The 21,795-nt window shown below is 37.6% G+C and overlaps 1 protein-coding gene across 1 annotated transcript in view; it reads right to left on the bottom strand.

Annotated features, from left to right (window-relative positions):
- Nucleotides 1-21,242, bottom strand: part of LOC149771148 (transient receptor potential cation channel subfamily M member 5-like) — an 84,800-nt gene extending 63,558 nt beyond the window's left edge. Inside the window, exons 1-4 of the mRNA XM_089948822.1 lie at nucleotides 21,111-21,242; nucleotides 17,829-17,929; nucleotides 7,457-7,682; nucleotides 5,902-6,012 (exon numbers count right to left, since the gene is read on the bottom strand). Of these exons, the coding sequence (XP_089804948.1) occupies nucleotides 5,902-6,012; nucleotides 7,457-7,682; nucleotides 17,829-17,929; nucleotides 21,111-21,242 (570 nt within the window). The remainder of the gene's footprint in view (nucleotides 1-5,901; nucleotides 6,013-7,456; nucleotides 7,683-17,828; nucleotides 17,930-21,110) is intronic.
- Nucleotides 21,243-21,795: the final 553 nt, after the last annotated feature.

Genomic DNA, 21,795 nt, shown 5'->3' with positions numbered 1-21,795 from the left:
CTTTTAGCTAAACGGAGCTAAAAGGTGTATGCCAACCTATTTGGTGGTCATACAGAGTGATCTCCCCTTGCATATACGATTTGGTGGCAAAGTGTAGAAGTACATCTGTTACTTCTGGAGTACAGGCACGCTCTCTATAGATGTAACTACGGGCAGGGTGGGAGAGTGTCTGTGTATTATGATTGGGTAAGTATTCACATTTCTTCTTCACATACATTACATAATCAAAATGCCTTAGGAAAATAGGTAAAAGGTGGAGGGAGGTAAATTCCATTACCCCAGAGATACCATCTCCGATCCCAGAAGATATGTGAGACAGCTTCTAGGTAACCAGACAGGAGGGGGAAAAAATTTCCCCCAAAAATCCAGCAGAAGTTGTGAAGCCACAACTTACGAAGCTGTCTATCAACCCGGTAGGGTGACCTGTTAAGCTGTGGATACAGGTCCAACCAAATCAATTTGGGCCCTATGGGATGGTAGATCTTGGAGATAAAAGTGACAGAATGTGGATTCTGATCTCCATTCCACATCCTGAATGAAGTCGGTTAGGGAATAGTTCCAATCGAATACTAGGCCGGCAACTGCTCTAACCTCCGGAGCTAAAATGCATAAATTCATTTGAGCTGGGGTTATTTCTCTGTGCTGAGGGAATAACCCATTTAATCCAGGATAAGATAGTCACTGTTAGGATATCTTCCTGTCCTGTCTTGAGAGGTAGAAAGAGGAATAATCTACCTGGATGCAAAGACTCTCTTTTACTAAGGTACCACTTCAAAGCCCAGAATGGGTCTTGCAGGTGGCCTTCAGTTGATGTATCCAGATTTGTTTCATGACAATAGTCTGGTTACCCTGTGAAGGGAGGTGGTTCTTGGTGATGAAGGAGGCTGCCATCATAAGTAAGACTGACCTGTCTTGTCAGACCTTCATGTAGTTCGAGCCTGCTGATATGGCATGTATTTTGCTACTTCTGCCTGCCATCGCTAGCATCATAAGGAAGCATGAAAGGTGCACCAGAGAGGCACTTGAAATTGGGTCAAAATGTGTCTTGTTCAGCAAGGTTAATACACAAGATAGGGTCCTCTATGCAGATAGAGTTAACATTTTTGGCCGTGTATACTCAAAGTATGCAAGTAGGTCGAAAAGTCCTCCTTTTGTCCAATATCCTCTCTCCCATGATGATGAAAGGTGCATGTGCTAACCTTTTATCATACTCAGTGCTAACTTTCTCTCTTCAAAGAGCCAGCAGAGGCAGGTTATGTTCATTTATGCATCACTGGGTGAAAATGTGCCAGTTGCCTTTTTATGCGTTTCAGAGTGGATGGTCTTTAAAGAGTTTCTGATGCAAGATTAATTGATCCAGGACTTCTCCTTTCAGAGTGGTGTGATGAGGATGAGGCAACAGGCTGATTCCTTTGCTTTATGTATCATTTAGGAATCAGAGTGTTGGAGGGTAGGTATAAGCATTCAGGTTGTACCAATCCAATGATAGGGTGTAGACTGCAAATGCTCTTGGGTCTGGACCTGGAGAGAGAGAAATAGGTTGGGAGTTTGGCATTCCACCTAGTCAAAAACAAGTCCACCAATGGTCATTCCCATCGGGTACAGATCTGAGTGAAAACCGAGGGATGGAGAGACCATTCCGTCTGTATTAGTTGATTGTTCTGTGACAAAGTGTCGGCCAGAACAATGAGGCATATTTGGATATGGCAAACATGTGGATTTGTTGTTGACAATACCACCTTAAAAAGTATCACACCAAAAGGTCTGGGGACTTGGTTCATCCTTGTCGTTTGAGATAAGTCTCTATTGTAGAGTTGTCAGACAGAATCAGGCCTAACGTGCCAGTTAAACATTCATGTCATCAGTGAAATGGCACCATGGCCTTCATCTCTAGAAGACTGACGTGCAGAAGGCCTTCATGGGGAGACCATGCACCACTGGCTTCCTGAACGGATAGTAGCAGGTGAGTTCCCCAGCCCTCCGCTCTGGCGTTGGTACAACTTTTAATCTTGGGCGGCGCTACTTGTAGAGATATAACTGCCATGAGGCAAGTTAGGTTGTTCCAAGGTTGCAGATGGTGCCTCATTTGGTCGCAGATGGTGAGAGGTTGGTCCAGTTAACAAACGTTGGGTCTCCACTGAGACAGAAGAAGTATTTGCAATGGGTGCAGAATAATGTATCCTAGGGTGAGGAGGTCCACTGCCGTATAAGCCCAGGAGGCGAGGACATTCTCATGCGGATAGGGTTCTTTGGAGCTTTGGTAAGAAAGTTTTCTAGCGATTTGTATCCTATGTGTGGCTCTTGGGTCCCATTCACGATTCACCGTATTGTCCCTGTAACTACGTTGTGGTGGGGGGAGGGAAGTTTGTCTCCTTGGTGCCTTCTTTGCTGACTTCTTCATCCTGGCAATTAAACAAAAGGTCGGAAGATAAAGGTTGCGCCCGCAGTCTGGCCTTATGGTGATCCTTCAGGAAAATTGAGGTAGAGTGTTACAAGTCATGTTATGCCAATTGTAGATTGGTAGCTGCGGTTATGGCATTGGCCAGGGTGTGTTGGGCAACTCTATTTAAAACATGGGCCTTTCTTGAGATTGACTCCCATGCATGTCCTGTGGTATTCAAATTGGGAGGGGATATACTATTTTCTGCCTATCGGAAGATAACCATGGAAATAAAGTCCAACAGCTACAATATTGTGCAGTAAGTGATGAATGTCATCAAAGGCCATCCATTCCATCCGTATGGAGCATAGTTTGGTTATCCCCAAAGCAGCAATATTGTGGTGCCGGGGTATATAAGTGAAAGGCTGGCATACGGCAAAGGTAGAACTGCCAATTTAAGTTATATGGAATGCGCTTTTGTGTGAAGACAAGTCTATTGATGCTGGGATCATGCAATTCATGGTGAAGACAGTTCAGAATGCCTGTAACTCTTGCAAACTGTGGAAGTTGCTTAAGTTAGGTTCCTCCTTCTTTGTCATGACATCAACAGTTACTTGAACTCTGGTCCAGTTAGGTGTTGGTGTGGGAGGAGGTGGACAGAACTCAGAGGTAAAAAGTGTAAAACTTCATTGATGGAGGCCCGGAAGGCTGAATCTTCATGTGACACCATATAGGCAAGAACTGACAACATCCTTTAAGAGAAAGCATCATTGTCCTTGGTGGCATGAGGTGAGGCTTAGAACTTCCATGATGCCTGGGACTTAGCAGGTGAAGAGTGACGAGATCAGCCACTCACAAAGCTCGTAGAATGTCCCAAATTAGAAACCATGACCGGAAGATGATTAAGGAGTAAAGAGTCTCTTCTCATGGCAGGGTGTAGAGAGATTTACAAAGCGATGTCTTTTGAAGAGTGAGGAACAAATTAAGGCATTGTGCTGAAAGAGAGTTTTGAGGTGGCATATGGGTTGGACTGATCCCTGGACATGTCGGTGTAAGTCTGATTCAACGTACTGGGGGTAGAGCTGTGTTTACGATAAAAGAAACCATGACCTGAAAACAGTTACTGAGCAAAGAGTCTCTTCTCATGGCAGAGTGTAGAGAGACTTTCGAAGCGATGTCTTTAAAGTGTGAGGAACTAATTAAGGCATTGTTCTGAAAGAGATTCTTCAGGTGGCATATGGGTTGGACTGATCCCTGGACATGTCGGTGTACGTCTGGTTCGACGTAGTGGGGGTAGAACTGTTCTTGATTGAGCCATTTAAATTGGTTACTGTTGACATTCATGATCCCTAGAATATAGCCTAGGCCAGTTGCAACAGAAATAGGCCATCCACTTGGGAGGAGCGTTGTCTGAATCATAATGTCGAGGCAAATTACGGGATGTTTGATCCATGTATCTGGTCCGTGTATCTACTGAGTGAGAGGGAAGAGATGGCCGTTTGATGAACTCTTTCTCTTGCTATTCTGAAATATAAATGGAAATGAAACCTGAGGAGGCAAGGCCGATAGGAGTTGGCAATAATGCTGGGTCTGGAGGTAGTGACTTGGGTGCTGGAATTGTTTCTGATCGTCTTGATTTCCAATGCTTCATGGCTAAAGGGTGAAGAGTCAAATTATCTCCCTTGTCCACCATAAAATCTTGCAGTGAGGAAAGATCAGCATGCAGCCTGATGATATTATCGTCTTTCACAACATGTTTTCATGTTTTGCCCATAGATTGAACCTGTTAATATAATGAGCAGAAAATATAAACATTGGAACCCTGCACATGTCAGCTTATACTCAATGTCTGTACAGAGCTAGAACTTAAAGCTGGCCCGGTAAATGATAATAGGCAGTCCAATAAGCACAGAAGTGTACAGTGAATATCATGGTAATACATATATGGCTATATGCATGCACCTCTTTTGTTTGGATACTGATAAAGCAATGAGCCGACCAAATGACAGTTACCTAGACAAAACAGTTGTGATAGCAGACGATTTAATGCCAATAATACGTGTGGGAGAGGTCAAGGATGGCATGGACAGGAAGAGTCACTGAAGCATGATGTCTTGACAAAAAGACAGCAGACAGAGGTAAAAAACTTAGCAGACATACCAACAAAGGTTATATATTTTAATGTATAATATAAAATACAAAAAAAGATAATCCTACCTTTAGAAAGGCTCCAAGACAGGCTATACAAGTAACTCATGGAAGCATGGTGTTACTGCATTAATGTATGCCTTGGTAAAGAACGGTTGTCTTTTGTTACCAGAAATGAAGAAGTTAAACAGCTATAACAAGGTGACAACTTGCATGCATACAAATTATTGCAACCCAAACCTATCCTGTGAAGATGTATTGGCCGCCTGTGCAGGTGACAAAGAACTCAAAAATATGCACAGATGACAAAGTGTTAGGAATTGAAAGAAACAACTTTATTGGTGTAAGGAAGAGAGAAAAGTTGGAAAAAGAGATGGAATTACTTTAGTTTGAGGTGAAAGGACTCATCCAGATGAAAATGGTATGCTTCCAAGCTGAAACTGGCTTGCAGGTTCTCTCTCTTGAGAGAGTGTGTTGTGTCGCACAAGTAGAAGTAGTAACGTACGTATTCCTACACTTTGCAACCAAGTCTTATACCTAAGGGGAGATCTCTCTGCCGCACTGCCTCATAGGTCGGCACACAACTTTCAGCTCTATTTAGCTAAAAGTAGTATCATGTGGGGGTGCAGGATTCGTCAGGTGGTAGTAGTTTTCCTAAGGTATTATGATTGGATAACATATTTGAAGAAGAAATCAACTAATGGTTTGTGCCACTTTACCATATCATGCAGAATACAGGCAAAGACCAATACTGCCACGCAAAAATGGCACCTGGGACACAAACAAGGTAAACTGCACCACGTTATTATGGCACTCGGGAAATACAGGTGGTAAAGTAAAATGAGTTATTGTGGCAGCAGGGGTTAATGATGTTAAATCAAATGATCCTTAGTACAGTTATATTGAAGAAATAAAGTTAAATGGATATGCAATCAGGTGTGAAGACTCCTGTAAATGATTCAAAGCGCTGGAAGTCAAACTCATATTTCATGAGTATAAAGTTGCAAGCTAAGTCTCATTTTTAACATTTCATAATGCAGACACCAAAGATAAGATGGACATTTCAGGATAGGACCTCTTGTAACTGATGTTGGAATTTAAATTCATTGAACGTCTTTATAAAAATAAATATGCATACCAAATTTAGCTAACATGGGATGATCCTGGATAAAATGATGTTGCAGAGAGCCCAAAAATCAGAGGTGATAACCTTGTAAATAATGTAAGAAATCCAACAATCCATATTAATGTCATAAACAAAATTTAAGAAAATGGACAAGATAAATGGAAAACATTAATAGTATATGTTCATTCCATATTCATGTCATTGCATTCAAATCTAGGAGTAATTGATAAAACAGCAGTAATTTAACCTGTATTTGGGTTTTGCCCTCTTCATTACTTGAATTCTGTTGATCATCCTCTCTTTTCTCAAAGCGTACAAACAAGGGGATCAAAGGTGGAATAGCCATACATGCCAGTAGCTGAAAATGGAGTGTTAATTAGTCTAATGTATCCTTAAAAAATTAATTGATTGTAATATATGCAATGAGACTGTAACAACAGAACCATTACAATAAGGAGAAATATTTATTCTCAGAGCTATTACAGCAATCCTTTGGATGCATATAATATCAAAATGAAAAAGAATATGCAGAGTAGGGAATGTAACTATGACTTTCAGATGACCTTGACCTTGTTAAAGGATTAGAATGATGGTACTGGTAGATGAATTTAAATTAGCAGCACCTGAAAATTGTAAATTCGAAATGATGCTTAATTTATTGGAATTACTAATATGCGCATCATGCTTCTATTTGCAAAGAATTGTCAGTAGGTACAATCCTATCTAGTAAAATCTTACCATCTAGAAGTTTGGTAACAATTATCCTGGTTAATGCAGTCGATGTGCAGAGAGGGTATTTATAAAAAAAATGAAACTTTATTTCACAAGCTAAATACAGCACAGAAGATTAAGTTTGTATAAACAAGCAAAAGGTGCATTTATATTAATCAAGATATCCTACAATTTTATCAAAGAATGGTCCATTCCAGAGCAAAGTAAAGTGGAAGACATCTTGGAGTCATATCAACTAAAAATATTGTCAGAAGATGGATTTAGTCAAATTTTATTCACTGTATGGTGTGGAACCACTGGATGTGGAGTTAGTATCGATCTCTGCCTTCAGCTGAGTGTCATTCCACTGATGATCAGGACAATGGACAGATTTCATATCCATAATCAGACGAGAAGAATCTTAACAAATGTGCCAAGTGAACCTGAATAGAATGCATTCATCAAATGAATTAACGTTACAAAATATAAGGCCATATGGATTGAATTTGGAGGGAGCAAAACTCCTGACTGACAACAAGAGCAAGATGTCAATGGAGGGTTTGAAGCCATGTAAATCCGTTTTGACCAAACAACAATAGAGCTGTTCCACATGTCTGGACTGAGTATATTGCATGGCCTTCCAATGAGACCACTGAACTCAACTATAGAATTATGTTTACTTCCAGATTTAACTGTTAGAAGAAAAGAAGCATGTTGCACTTTTTACTCTATAAAAGAAAATGGCTTTACATGTTTCATTCTTTATCAGTCATAAGGATTTACCAAGGCAGGTACTGAGTGAATACAACATAATCTGTTAATCTACATCTGGGTTATACATAGCGCATAAGGCCTGATGATCTTAACAGTTGGGGGCACCAAGAGATTGCAGGTTTAACGTAGACAATAACTGTGCAGTATTTCAGGTATTTCAATGATGGTTGAAACATTGTTCAATGTTATTTTCAATGCCGTTTTTAAGAATCAAACATTGCTGTGTATTGATAACTTAAGGTGTGCAAAGGAAATGCATTCATGAATTCATTTGGCTGAATCTTATGTGGCTAGATCTTATGTGAAATTTTGCTTACAATCATATTGCCATTTTTCTGCTTCAATCCACCCATCCAGATTTTGTCGAACAGATCAAGGCAAAATTGTTGGGAAATAAATCCTCTGTCATGTGCATTCACAGCAATCTCTATGCATGTTGCATTACCCCACTGTTTCATCCGGTGAATTAGCAGATCCTGTGTTGTCTTATTATCAGCTTCATAACACTCTTCTGCAACTTGAATGGCCAAAGTCATAAACTCACTGTAAAATGTAAAAGAACAAGCTGAAACAGTGAAAGTGTGGTGTCGTCCCATTGTGGTAACATCTCCAAATGTATAATGTGATTGAAATGTGTGATCTTTATGATAGGGTTGAAGAGTCTACGAAAAGTTACCAAACTTCATGGCTGTGGTACAAAGAATATAATAATAAAGGATCAGAAAAGGAAAATCAAAATCACAACCTGCTAATAACATTAAAAAAGAACTTGATCATATATCATATGTCATCCAAGGTAATTCTAGTGATGATATGTAAGTTTACAAATGTTGCATCCATTAGATAATACTCAATCTTCAGCTAATCCATAGGCTGAGTTTCTACTCACACACACACACACACACAAAAATATATATATATATATATATATATATATATATATATATATATATATATATATATATATATATATATATATATATATATATATATATATATATATATATATATATATATATATATATATATATAAAGAACATACATATGTAAATATCTTTAACTGGCAATCTGTAACTTAAGTTCTAATTATATCAACTTCAAGTGAACCCAGACACCTGACCATCAAAAGATGACATATGACACAGCAATTAGGACACTGATTGTAATTTGCAAATATTATATGCATAAAATCTGTTAACTGTAAGGTTGCAACTAAACTTCCAAGATTGCAATAAACACAGAGTAAGACATAGACACATAAGAAGTATTTCACCAGACCAAGTCCATCAGAGATGCTGCAGTCTAAACTTAAATTAATAATATTTAACTTTAGATCTAGCAGATGCTGAGTGTAGATAAACCCCACCAAAGAACAGAGGCAGCTCTCTTGCAACCCTGGCAACCGACAGTTGATATTTAGCCAACCAGTGTCTTGTTCATGTACTGATCTTAAGTGGGATTTATAAACTTAGATCACATTAATTGAAACAGTTTAGCTCTATTAATATTGTACCAATTGACCTCAATTTAAATTTAAAGTTTGGCTCAGTCTGAGCAGCTAAAACCAATTGCAAGCAAAATAAATGCCAAACTTAAAAAGCCACCAAAAAGAGATTTAGGACTCTTGGCACACAAATCACCTTAGAAGCTTTGTTGAAATAATAAAAAAAAAACATCGAACGTTTCAGAAGGATTGTTGTTGTTATTTCATGGTGGAGGAAGAACCTGAGAAAACCCCTGAAAGAACCACCGACGCACGAGAAGCTAATAGCAAGCTTTCTCACATACCCACATTGGCAGAATCTGAGACTCGAACCCACGCAGGCAGAGGTGAGATGGCAGTGATCCGTAACCAAGAGCATTTAAGACCACTCGGGTACTCCGGGCCCCATTTCAGGAGGAATTGATACAGTTTATTGCAACTGGTGCACATGTTTGGAAGTCAGTTGAGGGAAAATATGATCAAAGCATCTCCCCCTACTCTAATGAAAACAATAGGATGAACATATTAATTGGAAAAAACTTATCGCAATCCCACATATTCTCCCTACAATCTAAGATAATATATGGTGTATGTATTATATATTCTTTAAAATAAATTCTCATGACAGTTTAGGACAAAATGACCACAACAATCATCACTTGTTCTCTGACCTTACAAACGTTGATCATTGCCCTATTCTTGAAGGTCACTTTTCTTAGGACTGTGCAAATGTATGTAGCGAAAAAATAGGTTTCAAACCTTTTATAAGATTTCTAGAGTTTAGATAAAAGTCTGATGTCCTTTTCGGGTTACATATATATGGTACAGAAGAACTGTTTACATTTTGTCCTTATTTAATAAAACTAAGGATTATGTGAACCCTTTATAAAGTGTTTGTTAGGAAGGTTTACACGTAAAACCCCGAAGTAACTCACTGAATATGAGCATATTCAATGGTCCATAGTAGCTGTATGGCGAATATAAATTCCCTGTTAATACCTGTTATAAGTGAAGCTTCATTGGGTTTTTCAGTTTTCAAGAGGGAATCAAATGTTACTAATTCCAATTCTTCAAAATATTTTATTATGATTATCTATGGGCCTTATGCCTCCCATAGGTGATGATTAAGGTTAGGCAGAAAATGACTTGGTGTATCAGTTTTCCCCTGCCGTATTATGCCAATAGCCCTGAAAAGTCATTATCTGCACAAGACACTCTTTGTCAGTGATGCTGAAATGAACAATGACTGATTTTGTAGATGATGTAAGGAAACTGATTTTAGTTCACAGCTGACAGTCTAACTTGACAACAAGATGTATGCCAGATATGTTCTGGAAATCAGAAACCATATAGTGAAAATAATTTATTCCCCTGGGATGACAAAAACAAGCCAATGGAATATTTTTGAAGACTGTGGAAGGCATACTGAAGAAATAATGGTGAAAGCAGGACATAACCATGTTGGACAAAATACCACACTAAAGAGTGTGTATTGTCATGAACATGGGGGCGGGGCATATCATGGTTGAAAAATAGTACGTATATGTATTTCACTTCTCAAAGTGTTTTTTTATATACTTCTTTTGACAATATATATCCGATGAAATCAATCTTGTCAATATATGCATGAAACTGTCTTGTCCAACGCAGCTGTTAAGTGCATGTAATATAAAGAACACTTTTTACCGTATTCAGTGCAATAACAGTATTGACCTGTGTCATGTAGTGGCCTGGGTAGCAAATAAGGATCGCACTAGGGAGCAACATAATTCTGCCATCTTTGATTTAATCTCTCTGCTTGACATGTCTGAGAGAATATCATCAGTCACATCTCCCTTTGAGGTTGCTGTTCCAATAATATCATGCATACATAAAGAAGCTCATTCAGTAATTCCTCGAGTCATGTGTGTATGTTTTAGGTAAAACATGCTATGGCAATGCCAACTGCAAATGATCAATAATCCCTGTTATTTACCTTAAAAACCAACATCTATAAGGTAATAATCTCATTTTGGGTAGTTTTATTGCATCCAAACTTGAATCTGTTGCCAGTACAGATGATAAACATCAATGTCAGTGCCAATTTCATTGTTAACAGAAAATTTAACAACATTTCACCTTAAAGGTCCATAACAATGATTGTCAGGATTTTCTTCCCTCATGACACTAATTTTGAATACACCAGAAATTAAAGGATTAGGAACATCTCTTATAATAATGTACTTATCTGGGATAGTAAACATTTTGCCTTTGCTCAGCTGTGATGAGACAAAACGTTTGCCCTAAGACTTCACACGTTTTGCACCTGGCATTCTGTTGACAATGCGTCTCCCTCATGCACAACTAAGGGGACACATGATTTCAAAGGGACAAAGAAAAATATTGTGAGAAACCTGTATTTTTGTAACAAGAAGCTGAGTGCACTTGTATTTTTGAAGCATGCAGATCTTTACTTAAGTTTAGGTTTCTGCCTTTCTCTACTCTCCACAGCCTTAGAGCAAGTAAGTCATCAACCTAAACTCTATAACAATTTAGACATCAAAAACGCATCAAACTACTGATAATCTATTGTGTTTCGCTGTATTGTGCCATTTTGTGTACTAGATCCATATTCACATGTACCCATAACTGTTTGGAGAGGAAAGACAAAAACAAGCTGCAATAACTTTAGCAGATTTTGTTCTTTTGAAGCATGATTGTCTGCAAGCATTCTTCATGGGATTGGGTAACTGTACTTTCTGAAGTGCCAATCACTGACTGATATTTACATTACCATAGTGATTATGAATCATGTGAATTATTTATCATTGCCATGTGACCATAAATTATCCTTTGAAACAAGTGAAATGTCTTTGATAATGCTTCCTCTGCTGATGAGAGGGAGAGGGACTCTGTATGAAATCTCATTTCACTGCTTTCCTCAAGCACTGTAGCAAATTACTTTACTTGCAGTGTCAAACTGAGTTTTCTGACATAATCTAGTAGTTATTTATATGTCGTGATATAAATATTCCCCATATATTGGTTCAATATTACTTCATGTACAGTATGTCTTGTACTTGACTGATGGTAGCTTAGACCAAGATCATCTCATGTAACTGCATCCATGCTGACACACACAAGGATTTAAAATTTTCAAACTGAATCTATACAAACTTTACCTATTATGTTACCTGGCTTGTTTGTTTTAAGCCAAATAAATTTTATTTCCATTTTTCTCTGGTATTAACAGGGCTTTGATTACCCCAGATTCAGGAGTAGCTCCTCTAACCAGAATGTAATGTATGATTAATGATTCCTCACATATAACATTTTCCCTTGATTCACTTGTATTAAAGCAGTGAGAGGGCCTTGAGTGTTTAGGTGGTTTCATCACCAGTATTATAGTCATCTACCCCACCACATTGTTCAGGCGATGTTTACATTACTGCATAAGAAGTCTGAGCAAGTGCTCAAAGTAACTTGAATTATTCATGAATTGCACACATCCCTCTAAGTTAGTATTTAGAGATAATCTGGCTATTTGTTTCTGCAGCTATGCTGATAAATTTGATTCTCCAAAAAATGTTATGGTACCAGATTTTTATCAACTATGATATCCCCTCAAAACAATATTTATATAGGGAAACTACGCTTGCATCAGCTGATTAAAATAATTTCTAAAATGGATAATATCATTTATAGGCCAGTTCTATAACAATTCATATTCATTCATGCTGATGTGACCACTGATATTTGATGTAGGATATGGAATTCGGTATGTAAAGTATACATTTATTAATTTACATGTACTTTAATAATGGATGTGCACCAAAAGAGATTTTGTGATTTCATTTTCCATACTATAAATGGGTACCCAAGAGTTGGACAGGGTCAGAATTAGGAAACCTCCGAGAAACTAACTTTTTCTAGTAAAATATGTTTCTCTGCGAATACTTTCGTAATCATAATCCCTTATGAGAACAACTACTACCTTCCAAATCCAACCCTCCCAGATAAAACTTTTAGCTAAAAAGGGCTGAAAGTAATCTGCCTACCTAGGTGGTGGGTGGGCAGAGTGATCTCATATTGATATTGGATTGTCGGCAAAACCACTGCAGCCAAGGCACGCTCTCTATATGGATACAAATGCTCGGAGGCTTAAAGGGTGTATGTGTATTATGATTTGGTACGTATTTGCGAAGAAACATGTTACTAAAAAAATCAGTTTCTTCTTTAAATTTGTTACCCAATCATAATACCTTAGGAGAATAGGTAGAGGGTAAAGGGAGGTACATCCCCGTATTCTGGTGATGCCATCTCCAGTCTGCAAAGGTATGTGAAACAGATTCTGGGTAGCCCGACTGATAAAGACCACATTTGTTAAAAAGTGGCTTCAAAAATGAAATATTTTCCCTCCTACAAATCCAATGAAATCATGAAGCCACATCTTATGAAGCTGTCGAAGGACCTGGAAAGGCAGCCTGTTGCGATATGGCTAAAGATCCCAAACAGATCGAGTTAAGCCCTTTGAGATCTGTGAGGTAAAACAATGTGGACTCAGATCTCCATTCCACTGTGTGGATAATGTTAGAGAATAGTTCCAGTCAAAAGCAATTCTTCTGGCAAACACTCTAACTTTTAGAATCAAGTTAAAAATTGGGGAAGTGGACTCAGATCACCATCCAACGGCATAGATAATATTAGGTAGAGAACAGTTCTAGTCAAAGGCAATACTCCTGGCAACTTCTCTTACCTTGTGAGCTGAATTGCATAACAATTCGTCTGGGTTGGAGTTAGAGCAAATAACCCACTTAATCCATGACAAACAGGTCTTTGCAGTCCTGACCCTGTTTGAGAGGTAAAAACAGGCACAATCGACCCTGATGCAATCGCTGAAAAATTTGAAGATACCACTTCAAGGCTCGTACTGGATCCTGTACGTGACCCTGAGTGATGTGATGTGTGATGTGATTTTTACTTTTAACGTAGCTTTAACAATTTTTCAGTCATATCACTACGATGTCTGCAATGTGGCAGTTTATAGTGATGTCTAGCACTGGGGCATCATACCGCAGACATGTAGCATTATGTCCCACCCAGTCACATTATCCTGACACCAGGCCGACCAGTCCTAACACTAACCTCTTAATGCTGAACGCCAAGCGAGGCAGCTGTTAGTACCATTTTTTAAGTCTCTGGTATGACTCGGCCGGGGATCGAACCCACGACCTCCCGCATCCGTGACCCTGAGTGGAAGTATCAAGCGTAGACCATGATTTCAGTACAAAGGTCAGGTTACCCATGGATGGAAGCCTGTTCTTGTCATAAGTGAAAATAATCCATCTTGTCGGGACTGCATGTAATTCGGGTCCACTCATAGGACATGCACTTTGCAATTTCTGCCTGTCACTGCTAATGTGATAAAGAAGCAGGCCTTGTATGAATGGTGAGCCAAAGGTGCCCTTAAAAGAGGATTGAAAGGTGTTTTGTTCAACCCATTTAGTATGCATGATATGTTCCACTTTGGGCACAGAGGCAACGTTTCTTTTTAGCCGTGTATAATCAGAGTTGGAGTAGAGTTAGGGTAAGTGTTTGGTTTGTCCGACATATTATTTTTCGAGATGATGAAAGGTTGCAGTGATTGCGGAGAGGTAACCTTTGATTATGTCTGATGCTAACTTTTTCTTGTCAAAGAGCCAGAAAATGAAGTTAGTTATTTCAGGTATAGATGCCAGAAGTAACAGGATGTATTCATGTGTACATCACTGTGCAAACTTTTTCCATTTGCCATCGAGTGCTTACAGAGTAGAGAGTCTGCTTGCGATTCTCTCCATAAGTGGTTAAGGGAACTATTTATTTCTCAGGGTCAGTTTAATGTAACCCAGATGTGTCAGTCCAGTAGCTCTGGGTTTCGTGTGAAACAAATGTCATTGTGGTTGTTTGATGTGGTCATTTCTATATTTCCATGTATTTTCTGGTGTAATATTGAGATCATTGATCCCTGATTTATCCCATCTGAGTGGCACAATAAGGTTGAGTAGACACTTCAATTATCTTGCTTTGGGAGGATAGGCATACAAATCTAGTCTAATCTATGTATAGTGCATCGACTGCCCAGGCACTTGGATTTAGAACTGGTGAGACAAAGATTGGAAGCTTTGTATTCCACCTTGTGGCATAAAAGGTCCACCAATGGTCGGTCCCATCAATTGCATATCTGAATGTAAACAAGAGATGAAGAAACCATTCTGTCTGTATCAGCTGGCTTGTTTATAAGACAAAGAATTTGCTATAGCGTGTAGACCCTAAGGAATATGATAGACTTGGATGTGGATTTCTTGCTGACAACACCACTTTAGAAAGTCCCACACCAGTATACAAAGATCTGGGGACATGGTTTGTTCTTGCTGGTTGAGACAAGTCATCATCCTAGAGCTGATGAATATAATGAGGGCTCCCTTTCTAGTTTCAAGTTCCTGCATCAGTGAGAGACTTTCAAATTATCCTTCATATCAAGGATATTGATTTGCAGATAACAGTCCAGGGAGACCACACTACACTAGCCTCCCCAAAAAGCAGTAGTACGTGTGCAGTCTGCAGATGGCACCCTAGGATGATGAAGTCTGCTTTTGCATTGAGAAAACCTAAAATAATGAATTTCCATGTGGACAGATATGCCCTCAAATGCAACCATGTCACCATGGTCCTGATTACAATGTCGTTCCTGAGGAAGACGTACTCTCTTTACCTGTGTGATGAGTTCCATACCTAAGTGAACAAATTGTAAAGATGGAGCTAGGTTGTATTTGCCCTTGTTGACGAGGAAACCCAAGTTGTAAGCAGTTGACAAGGGATATCATATATTGTTCTAATCTATAACTCACTGTGCATCTCGTTCCACCAACTGATAATTCGCAGATGTTGTGATGGCACTGACTAATATGTGTTGAGCAGCTCGGTTAAAGACCCAGAATTTCTGAAGACTGATGCCCATGTATTTACATGTATTGTGGAGTCTAGCTGAGCTCTGTTCCACCTGCTGAAAGATATTCATCAATACCAAGTCCAACATAGAGCCCATGGCTACCATATTGGCAACCAATGGATGAGTGTCACTAAAAGATGTTCGATATATACAAATAGAGTATGGTTTAGTCATCCCCAAACCTGTGATATCCCTGTAAACTGTTGGGGTTTTTGAAGGCTGGTGTATGGCAATAGTGGAAACACTGACAAAAAGTTGATGGAAAACAATTTGTGAGAAAAAGAAATGGTGGAAACTGATGTAAGCTGTTCAAAATATTTGTGATTATTTCAGACTGCAGAATTATTGAAGTTGGATCCTTTTTTTGAGGTGATAAGATCAACAGATGCTGGAGCTCTCATCCTATTTGATAAAATATAAAGAAAAGGGCAGAAATCCAGAGGTAAAAGGCAGACAAATTCATCAACGGCAGCTCTGAAGGCTTGTCTTCACATAATATAGTGAGATCAGGAAGTGAAGAAAGAGCCTGAGAGCTAGCATTATCATCTCTACTTGCATGAAATGAGGCTGCTGTCTTTTTCATTACCTGGGATGGAGCTGGTGAAGAATGTTGAGGTCTGCCGTTATCAAAACTCATGGAGTGTGCTGAGGTAGAAATGTTGATTTCCAATTGGTCACAGATTAATTAGTCCCTTTTTGACCAAGGGTTGAGAGAAATGAGAAGTAACATCTGTTGGAGGTCAAGGTACTAAGCTACTATAAACCTGTTTTAGCTCTGCATCTGTCTCTTATTACTGAACAGAACGTCAGTGCAGTACTATGCCTTATAGTGTGAACTGGACATTAGCAAAAAGGCGTACCAAATTTAATCATGAACTACCAGTGAGAGGTTCAACGATGATTTGTAAAGGTATATGGAATGAACTGTGGCATTCGTACAGAAAATGTATTAGCAAAGAAAACTCACCCGGATGTAGCCACTCCTGGAGTTATTTATATATTATGAGTTTTCTATAGATCTCAGTGGCTTGCACAATAACATAATAATTGTACAGCCTGAATTTATATACGAAGTTGTATATGCTACCCTTGCAAGTACCCAAGTATAATTAAATGCGTAAAGATGACAAAAGTGTGGCTAAAATTATAAAGGTAGAACTTTGTTGAGGTAGAGAGACAAGTTGGAATTATACATGGCGTATACTTTCTTTGTGAAGTGAAAACACCTCCAACTTGTATATGTGTTGATGTGTAGGTCCTGGAGTTAGTGAGGCCTATCATGCTGAGAGTGCTTCTCATCACAAGTGGACGTAGTAACTGAGATACTCATGGGTTTGGTGCCAATCCCTGTATCAAAGGGAGATCACTGTGCCAACTGTCACCTAGGTGGGCTGATAACTTTTAGCTCTTTTTAGCTCAACCGGTGCAATGGGAAAATCTTGAATGCTTTACATATCTTTGCTCTAATTAAGTTCTTTATATATTTCCTTCACTTCATTACTTTACACATGGATTCAGATGCATTAAAAATATCGATACTTAATTTAGACACTACCTTTGATAAAACAATGAAGAAAATCATTTTATTTATAGAGAGAGAGAATTGTTAGCACAAGTGACCCTTCAGATAACTTTGTCACTGTGCATAATAGAGAATAATCTAAATGAAAACACACATTATGTTCCATTTAGACTTTAATATTAGATTAATTGCTCAGTTAGTATAGTGATAATTACAAGTGATATGAGAGCTGGACCTGTATAGTAAATATCTTTCTTCATGTCTTGCAACCTGCCAGGTTTGGTCAATCTGGCTCTAGTGTGGCTTACTGCATAATTCAAGTTAACTTAACCAAAAGATGGTATGATGTTGAGAGCCATTTTCTGTCCTAGCTTACAAATGTGTGAGCCAAACACAAGGATTCTGGTATCATGGTATGATGTGTAGATGAATTTACAATATCTGTGATAACACCATTATTCCATGAATTAGTCACACTTCATAAGGCCTTCAGATTAGTAATCCTTTTCTCAAGAAGGTTGATTGAGAAACCAAATACAAGACATTTATTAACAGTTTTCGCAATGCACAATAGTTTGCTGAGTTATCTGATAAGCCCATCTGCCACCAAAAGTAATCAATTGAATGAAATGTATAAGTTTAATGTTATATATCTGAAAATATATGTTTCTGGGACAATTTGTAATCTTCTAATGTAAATGTTATAACGAACCTTACCTGCCATTTTTTTCAATTTCTGCACGTATCTTTTGCTTTTCAATTTTGCGTGACATGGCAGAGTACAAAGCATGTGCAACTAGGGCAGCAGCTATTTTATCCTGAAAATATATGAAGTTATAAATCCGATGTTTTTTTTAAAACTGCAATTTTTTCAGATGGCGCATGAAAGATAGTGGGCTCTAACTTAACTCATTTAGCCTTACTGCCAGGAGAGCTATATTATATACAATAAATGACAGGATAGATTTTCACAAGACAGTTCTTTTATATAAATGTCAGCATGGAACGGTACCAGAGTATCTTCAGGACTTATTCAGACCTTTTTCAACACAATACCAGTTGCGGTCAATATGACATGGAAACATTCTAGCAAACAAAACCAAAAAAACACGCAATTTAAAAAGAGCTTCCAATACTCTGGTACAGTTCTGTAGAACAAGTTTCCACTACATGTACAATCTACTGAAAATATAAGAACATTTAAGAAGAGATATCATGAGTATGTATGTACTTCTAATAGATAATGGAATTTAGTATTTTAATACTAAACATGTTAAAATAAACAGTAATTTTTGCTATCTTGATATAATGTGCATTGTTATACTCTCCGTAAGAGGGCCTCAATGGAGAATAGCCATGGACTAATGAGTCACCCTCTATAAATAAAGCATTGTTATTTTATTAGTATTATTATCATTATTATTATTATTATTATTATTATTATAAACTATACAAAAAAATAAGTCCATCAATTATGAGCATACTATAAATAAGTCTGGAATTTTAACTATTGTAATTATTTAATACATGTATGACATATAAGCCCACTATTAGATTATTTTACTCATTATCAATCATGAAACATTGTGATTCAGCAACAAAACATCTGAGCAGTATAGTGGGATGATATGGAATTTATAAGAAACAGTAGCAATGAGCCATTACTGAATCAATGGGAATTTAACAGTAAGCCAGTTTGGCCCTTATGGAGTCAATGGAAATGTAATGTGTAATGTTAAACAGAGGTTTAACATTACGTGCCATTTTAGTGTCATTGAGAATTTAACATTAGACAAGGTATGCCATTATGGGTCTAGGGGAATTTAAAGTTATAAAGTCTATAAGTTTATTCTTATTCTAACCATTGAGTCAACGGGTACAGTAGTCCCCCTCTTGAACGGCCCCACTGACCAGCGGCCACCTGCTCCTTATGGCCAGAATCCGTTGGCACTGATGAGTTTGTGTTCAAAAGTACCCCTCACGAAAGGCCACCCGGCTATCGTGACCAGTGGCCAGCATATTAGTCCAATAATATAAAATTTACCCCTATCAAGCGGCCACATTTTATTTTAATATGTATCCAGAACCAGTATTTTATTCATAACGTGTGTTAAGTAATCTGAGTTATATTTCCCGATGTTAGGTTTTCGTTACTCAAATAAGTATTGACTAAAGTACATGTACCACTAAGGTTAATACTATATCATTTACGCCTCAAGAGAAGCCACATTTATTCCATAGAGCCAAGAAAGACTAAAGTTTTAATCCATACAAAAGGGCAAGTACATGTAATCCAATTAGCCTTACTGCTGTGTTATCATAAGATGTCCAGGTTAGTTACTCTGATAATTGTTAAAATTACAATTATTTAACAGTAGTAACAGATGAGAAGTGGTAGCATTGATGTACCCAAGTCAGCAGGAAAATGGTTTGATAGCCTTTATGGCTTCCCTTTGGAGGATGTTGAGCTTGGTCACTTTGATAATTCATGGCTATTACTACTGACAATAATTGTCAAAATTTCAAATCCTAATAGCCGAGAGGTCAAATATGCGTGATTTTAATGGTACATATCGAAGCCGTTTTGGCTTCTCTCACTTTCTGTAAAGAAATGTATAAAACAGTAGGGTACCAGAATGCGACTAATGAATCACGTCACAAGATCACTTCCTTTAAAAACACACGTCAATTTGTTCAGATGCATAAAAAAATTGTTTGATCAGTATTGTAGTTAGCAATATGAATAATTTATTGCAGAAAGATCAACATGTCATCGAGGAAAATATTGATTTAATTTTTAAGAGAAAGTGAAAGTAATTAAACTGACTGAGAGGTAGGTGTGTGGGGTCAAGGATCCTAGCAGAAAACTAATGTCGGAAAGACACATATAAACAATATCGTGAAAGAGAGAAACAATTCTGCAGAAGTGGGAAGGCGAAATGGATAGAGAAAGGAAGATTGTTTGAGCAAGGAGAAGTTTGTATCCTGATAAAAATGACAAGAAAATGCAATTTTGTCAGTTGAATTGGGATATGAAGACTTTAGCGCAAGTAACAGATGGTTGCACAGATTTAAAGTGCGACACAATATTATGTGTTCTGTCCTTAGTGGAGAATCAGCTCATGTTAATAATGTAATTGTCGAAGATTGGAAAAAAGGCTAAACGATATATACAGGGGATATGAGACAGCAAGGATATTTTTAATTGTGACGAGACTGGTTTGTTTTTTAGACTGTTACCAACAAAGTGACAGATGATTTGACCTGTAACATAATTATAAAGACAGTTTTAAAACTATATCAATGATAATTCATAACATTCTTTTGAAAATGATGAAACAGTTTGCTTCACAACAAATGAATGTGATTTTTTAATGTAAATACAAAATGTTTTAGAATTAAATGTACTTGTGACTTTCTTCATATGTATTTAATAGTTACATTGTCATCCCCCTCTAGAAAGGCCACTCTCATTATAAGGCCACTTTCCTGCTGCAATAGGGGTGCCTTATAAGAGGGGGACTACTGTAATTTTAACACGAAGCCTCCATTATGACCCATAAAACTTGTCATCAACTTTAACTTTATCAGCTATTATAGGGTCAAAGATAACTAATGTTGAAACTATGCTTAATTATCAGTGCTTCATTTGAAGTGACCAACATGCCAAACTTGATAGCCAACAAAGTTTCAATATGATCTGTCAACTGGTGTGAAAGGAAAATGTATGTCTGAAATTCCAAATACACTGCACTCAATCTTTGGCAAACTGTATATCTGCCCAAAATGCTAAAGAGACAATAGTAAACCCCTATTATGCACTTAACACATATCTAGCTACAATGTTTACTTATAACATCCAAGTTTTGAGTGAGAAGAAGTGATATGAAACCTTGTCAGGGACAGAAACATGTACTCACAGACTGATGCACAGGGGCAACAACATCTTCATGATGCATACAGATGTCCATGAATAAACAGTCTATGACATAAAATTACCTTTACATGCTTCCAGAACAGTTTTGCCACATCTTGTTTGCTGTTTAGAACTGACCAAAGGAAAAAATCCAGAGCGATATTCTTAAGATCAGATTCCTCCTTTGGCTTGTCACCTTTGAGAGAAAACATCATGTTCACTTTCATAAACAGGTTTGAATTTAAATAAAATGATTAAAACTCGTTAGATTGACAGTCACAGGATTCAACAAATATTCTACTGTTAAACAAAGAGAAGCAAAGTTACATTTGATATATATCTTATCATCTCCTGGCCTAGAGATCATAAAAGTAAATCTGAAATGGTGTTTCCACTATCAGTTAATCAGGAACAAACTATCAAAAGTAAAATTATTTTTTATTTATAACAAAATCTTAAGATGGAACTAAGGTTCATGAGTTTTGTTATTTCAAGGCTTAATTTTATACCTGATGTTGGTATATGCACATAACAAAGGTTAAATGCTATGAGGGAACTTTTAGTTTTAAAAAATTTAAAACTTCAAATTATGGTATGTTTTGCCAAATAAATTACAACTTTAAATGTATATATCCATTATAGCTTTAACAAATGACCAAGTATAGCTTCAAGGGAAAACACTGAAAACTAAATCAGTTCCTTACAGTTATGTCACTTATGATTTAACGTTGCAAATCGAGTTAAAAATACCCTGTGTGTTTTAAACTT

This window comes from Sinohyriopsis cumingii, unplaced genomic scaffold, assembly GCF_028554795.1.
Source record: "Sinohyriopsis cumingii isolate HCF-2022 unplaced genomic scaffold, ASM2855479v2 utg002106l, whole genome shotgun sequence".
Taxonomy (NCBI): Eukaryota; Metazoa; Mollusca; class Bivalvia; order Unionida; family Unionidae; genus Sinohyriopsis; species Sinohyriopsis cumingii.
This window is presented reverse-complemented; position numbering and strand designations above follow the sequence as displayed.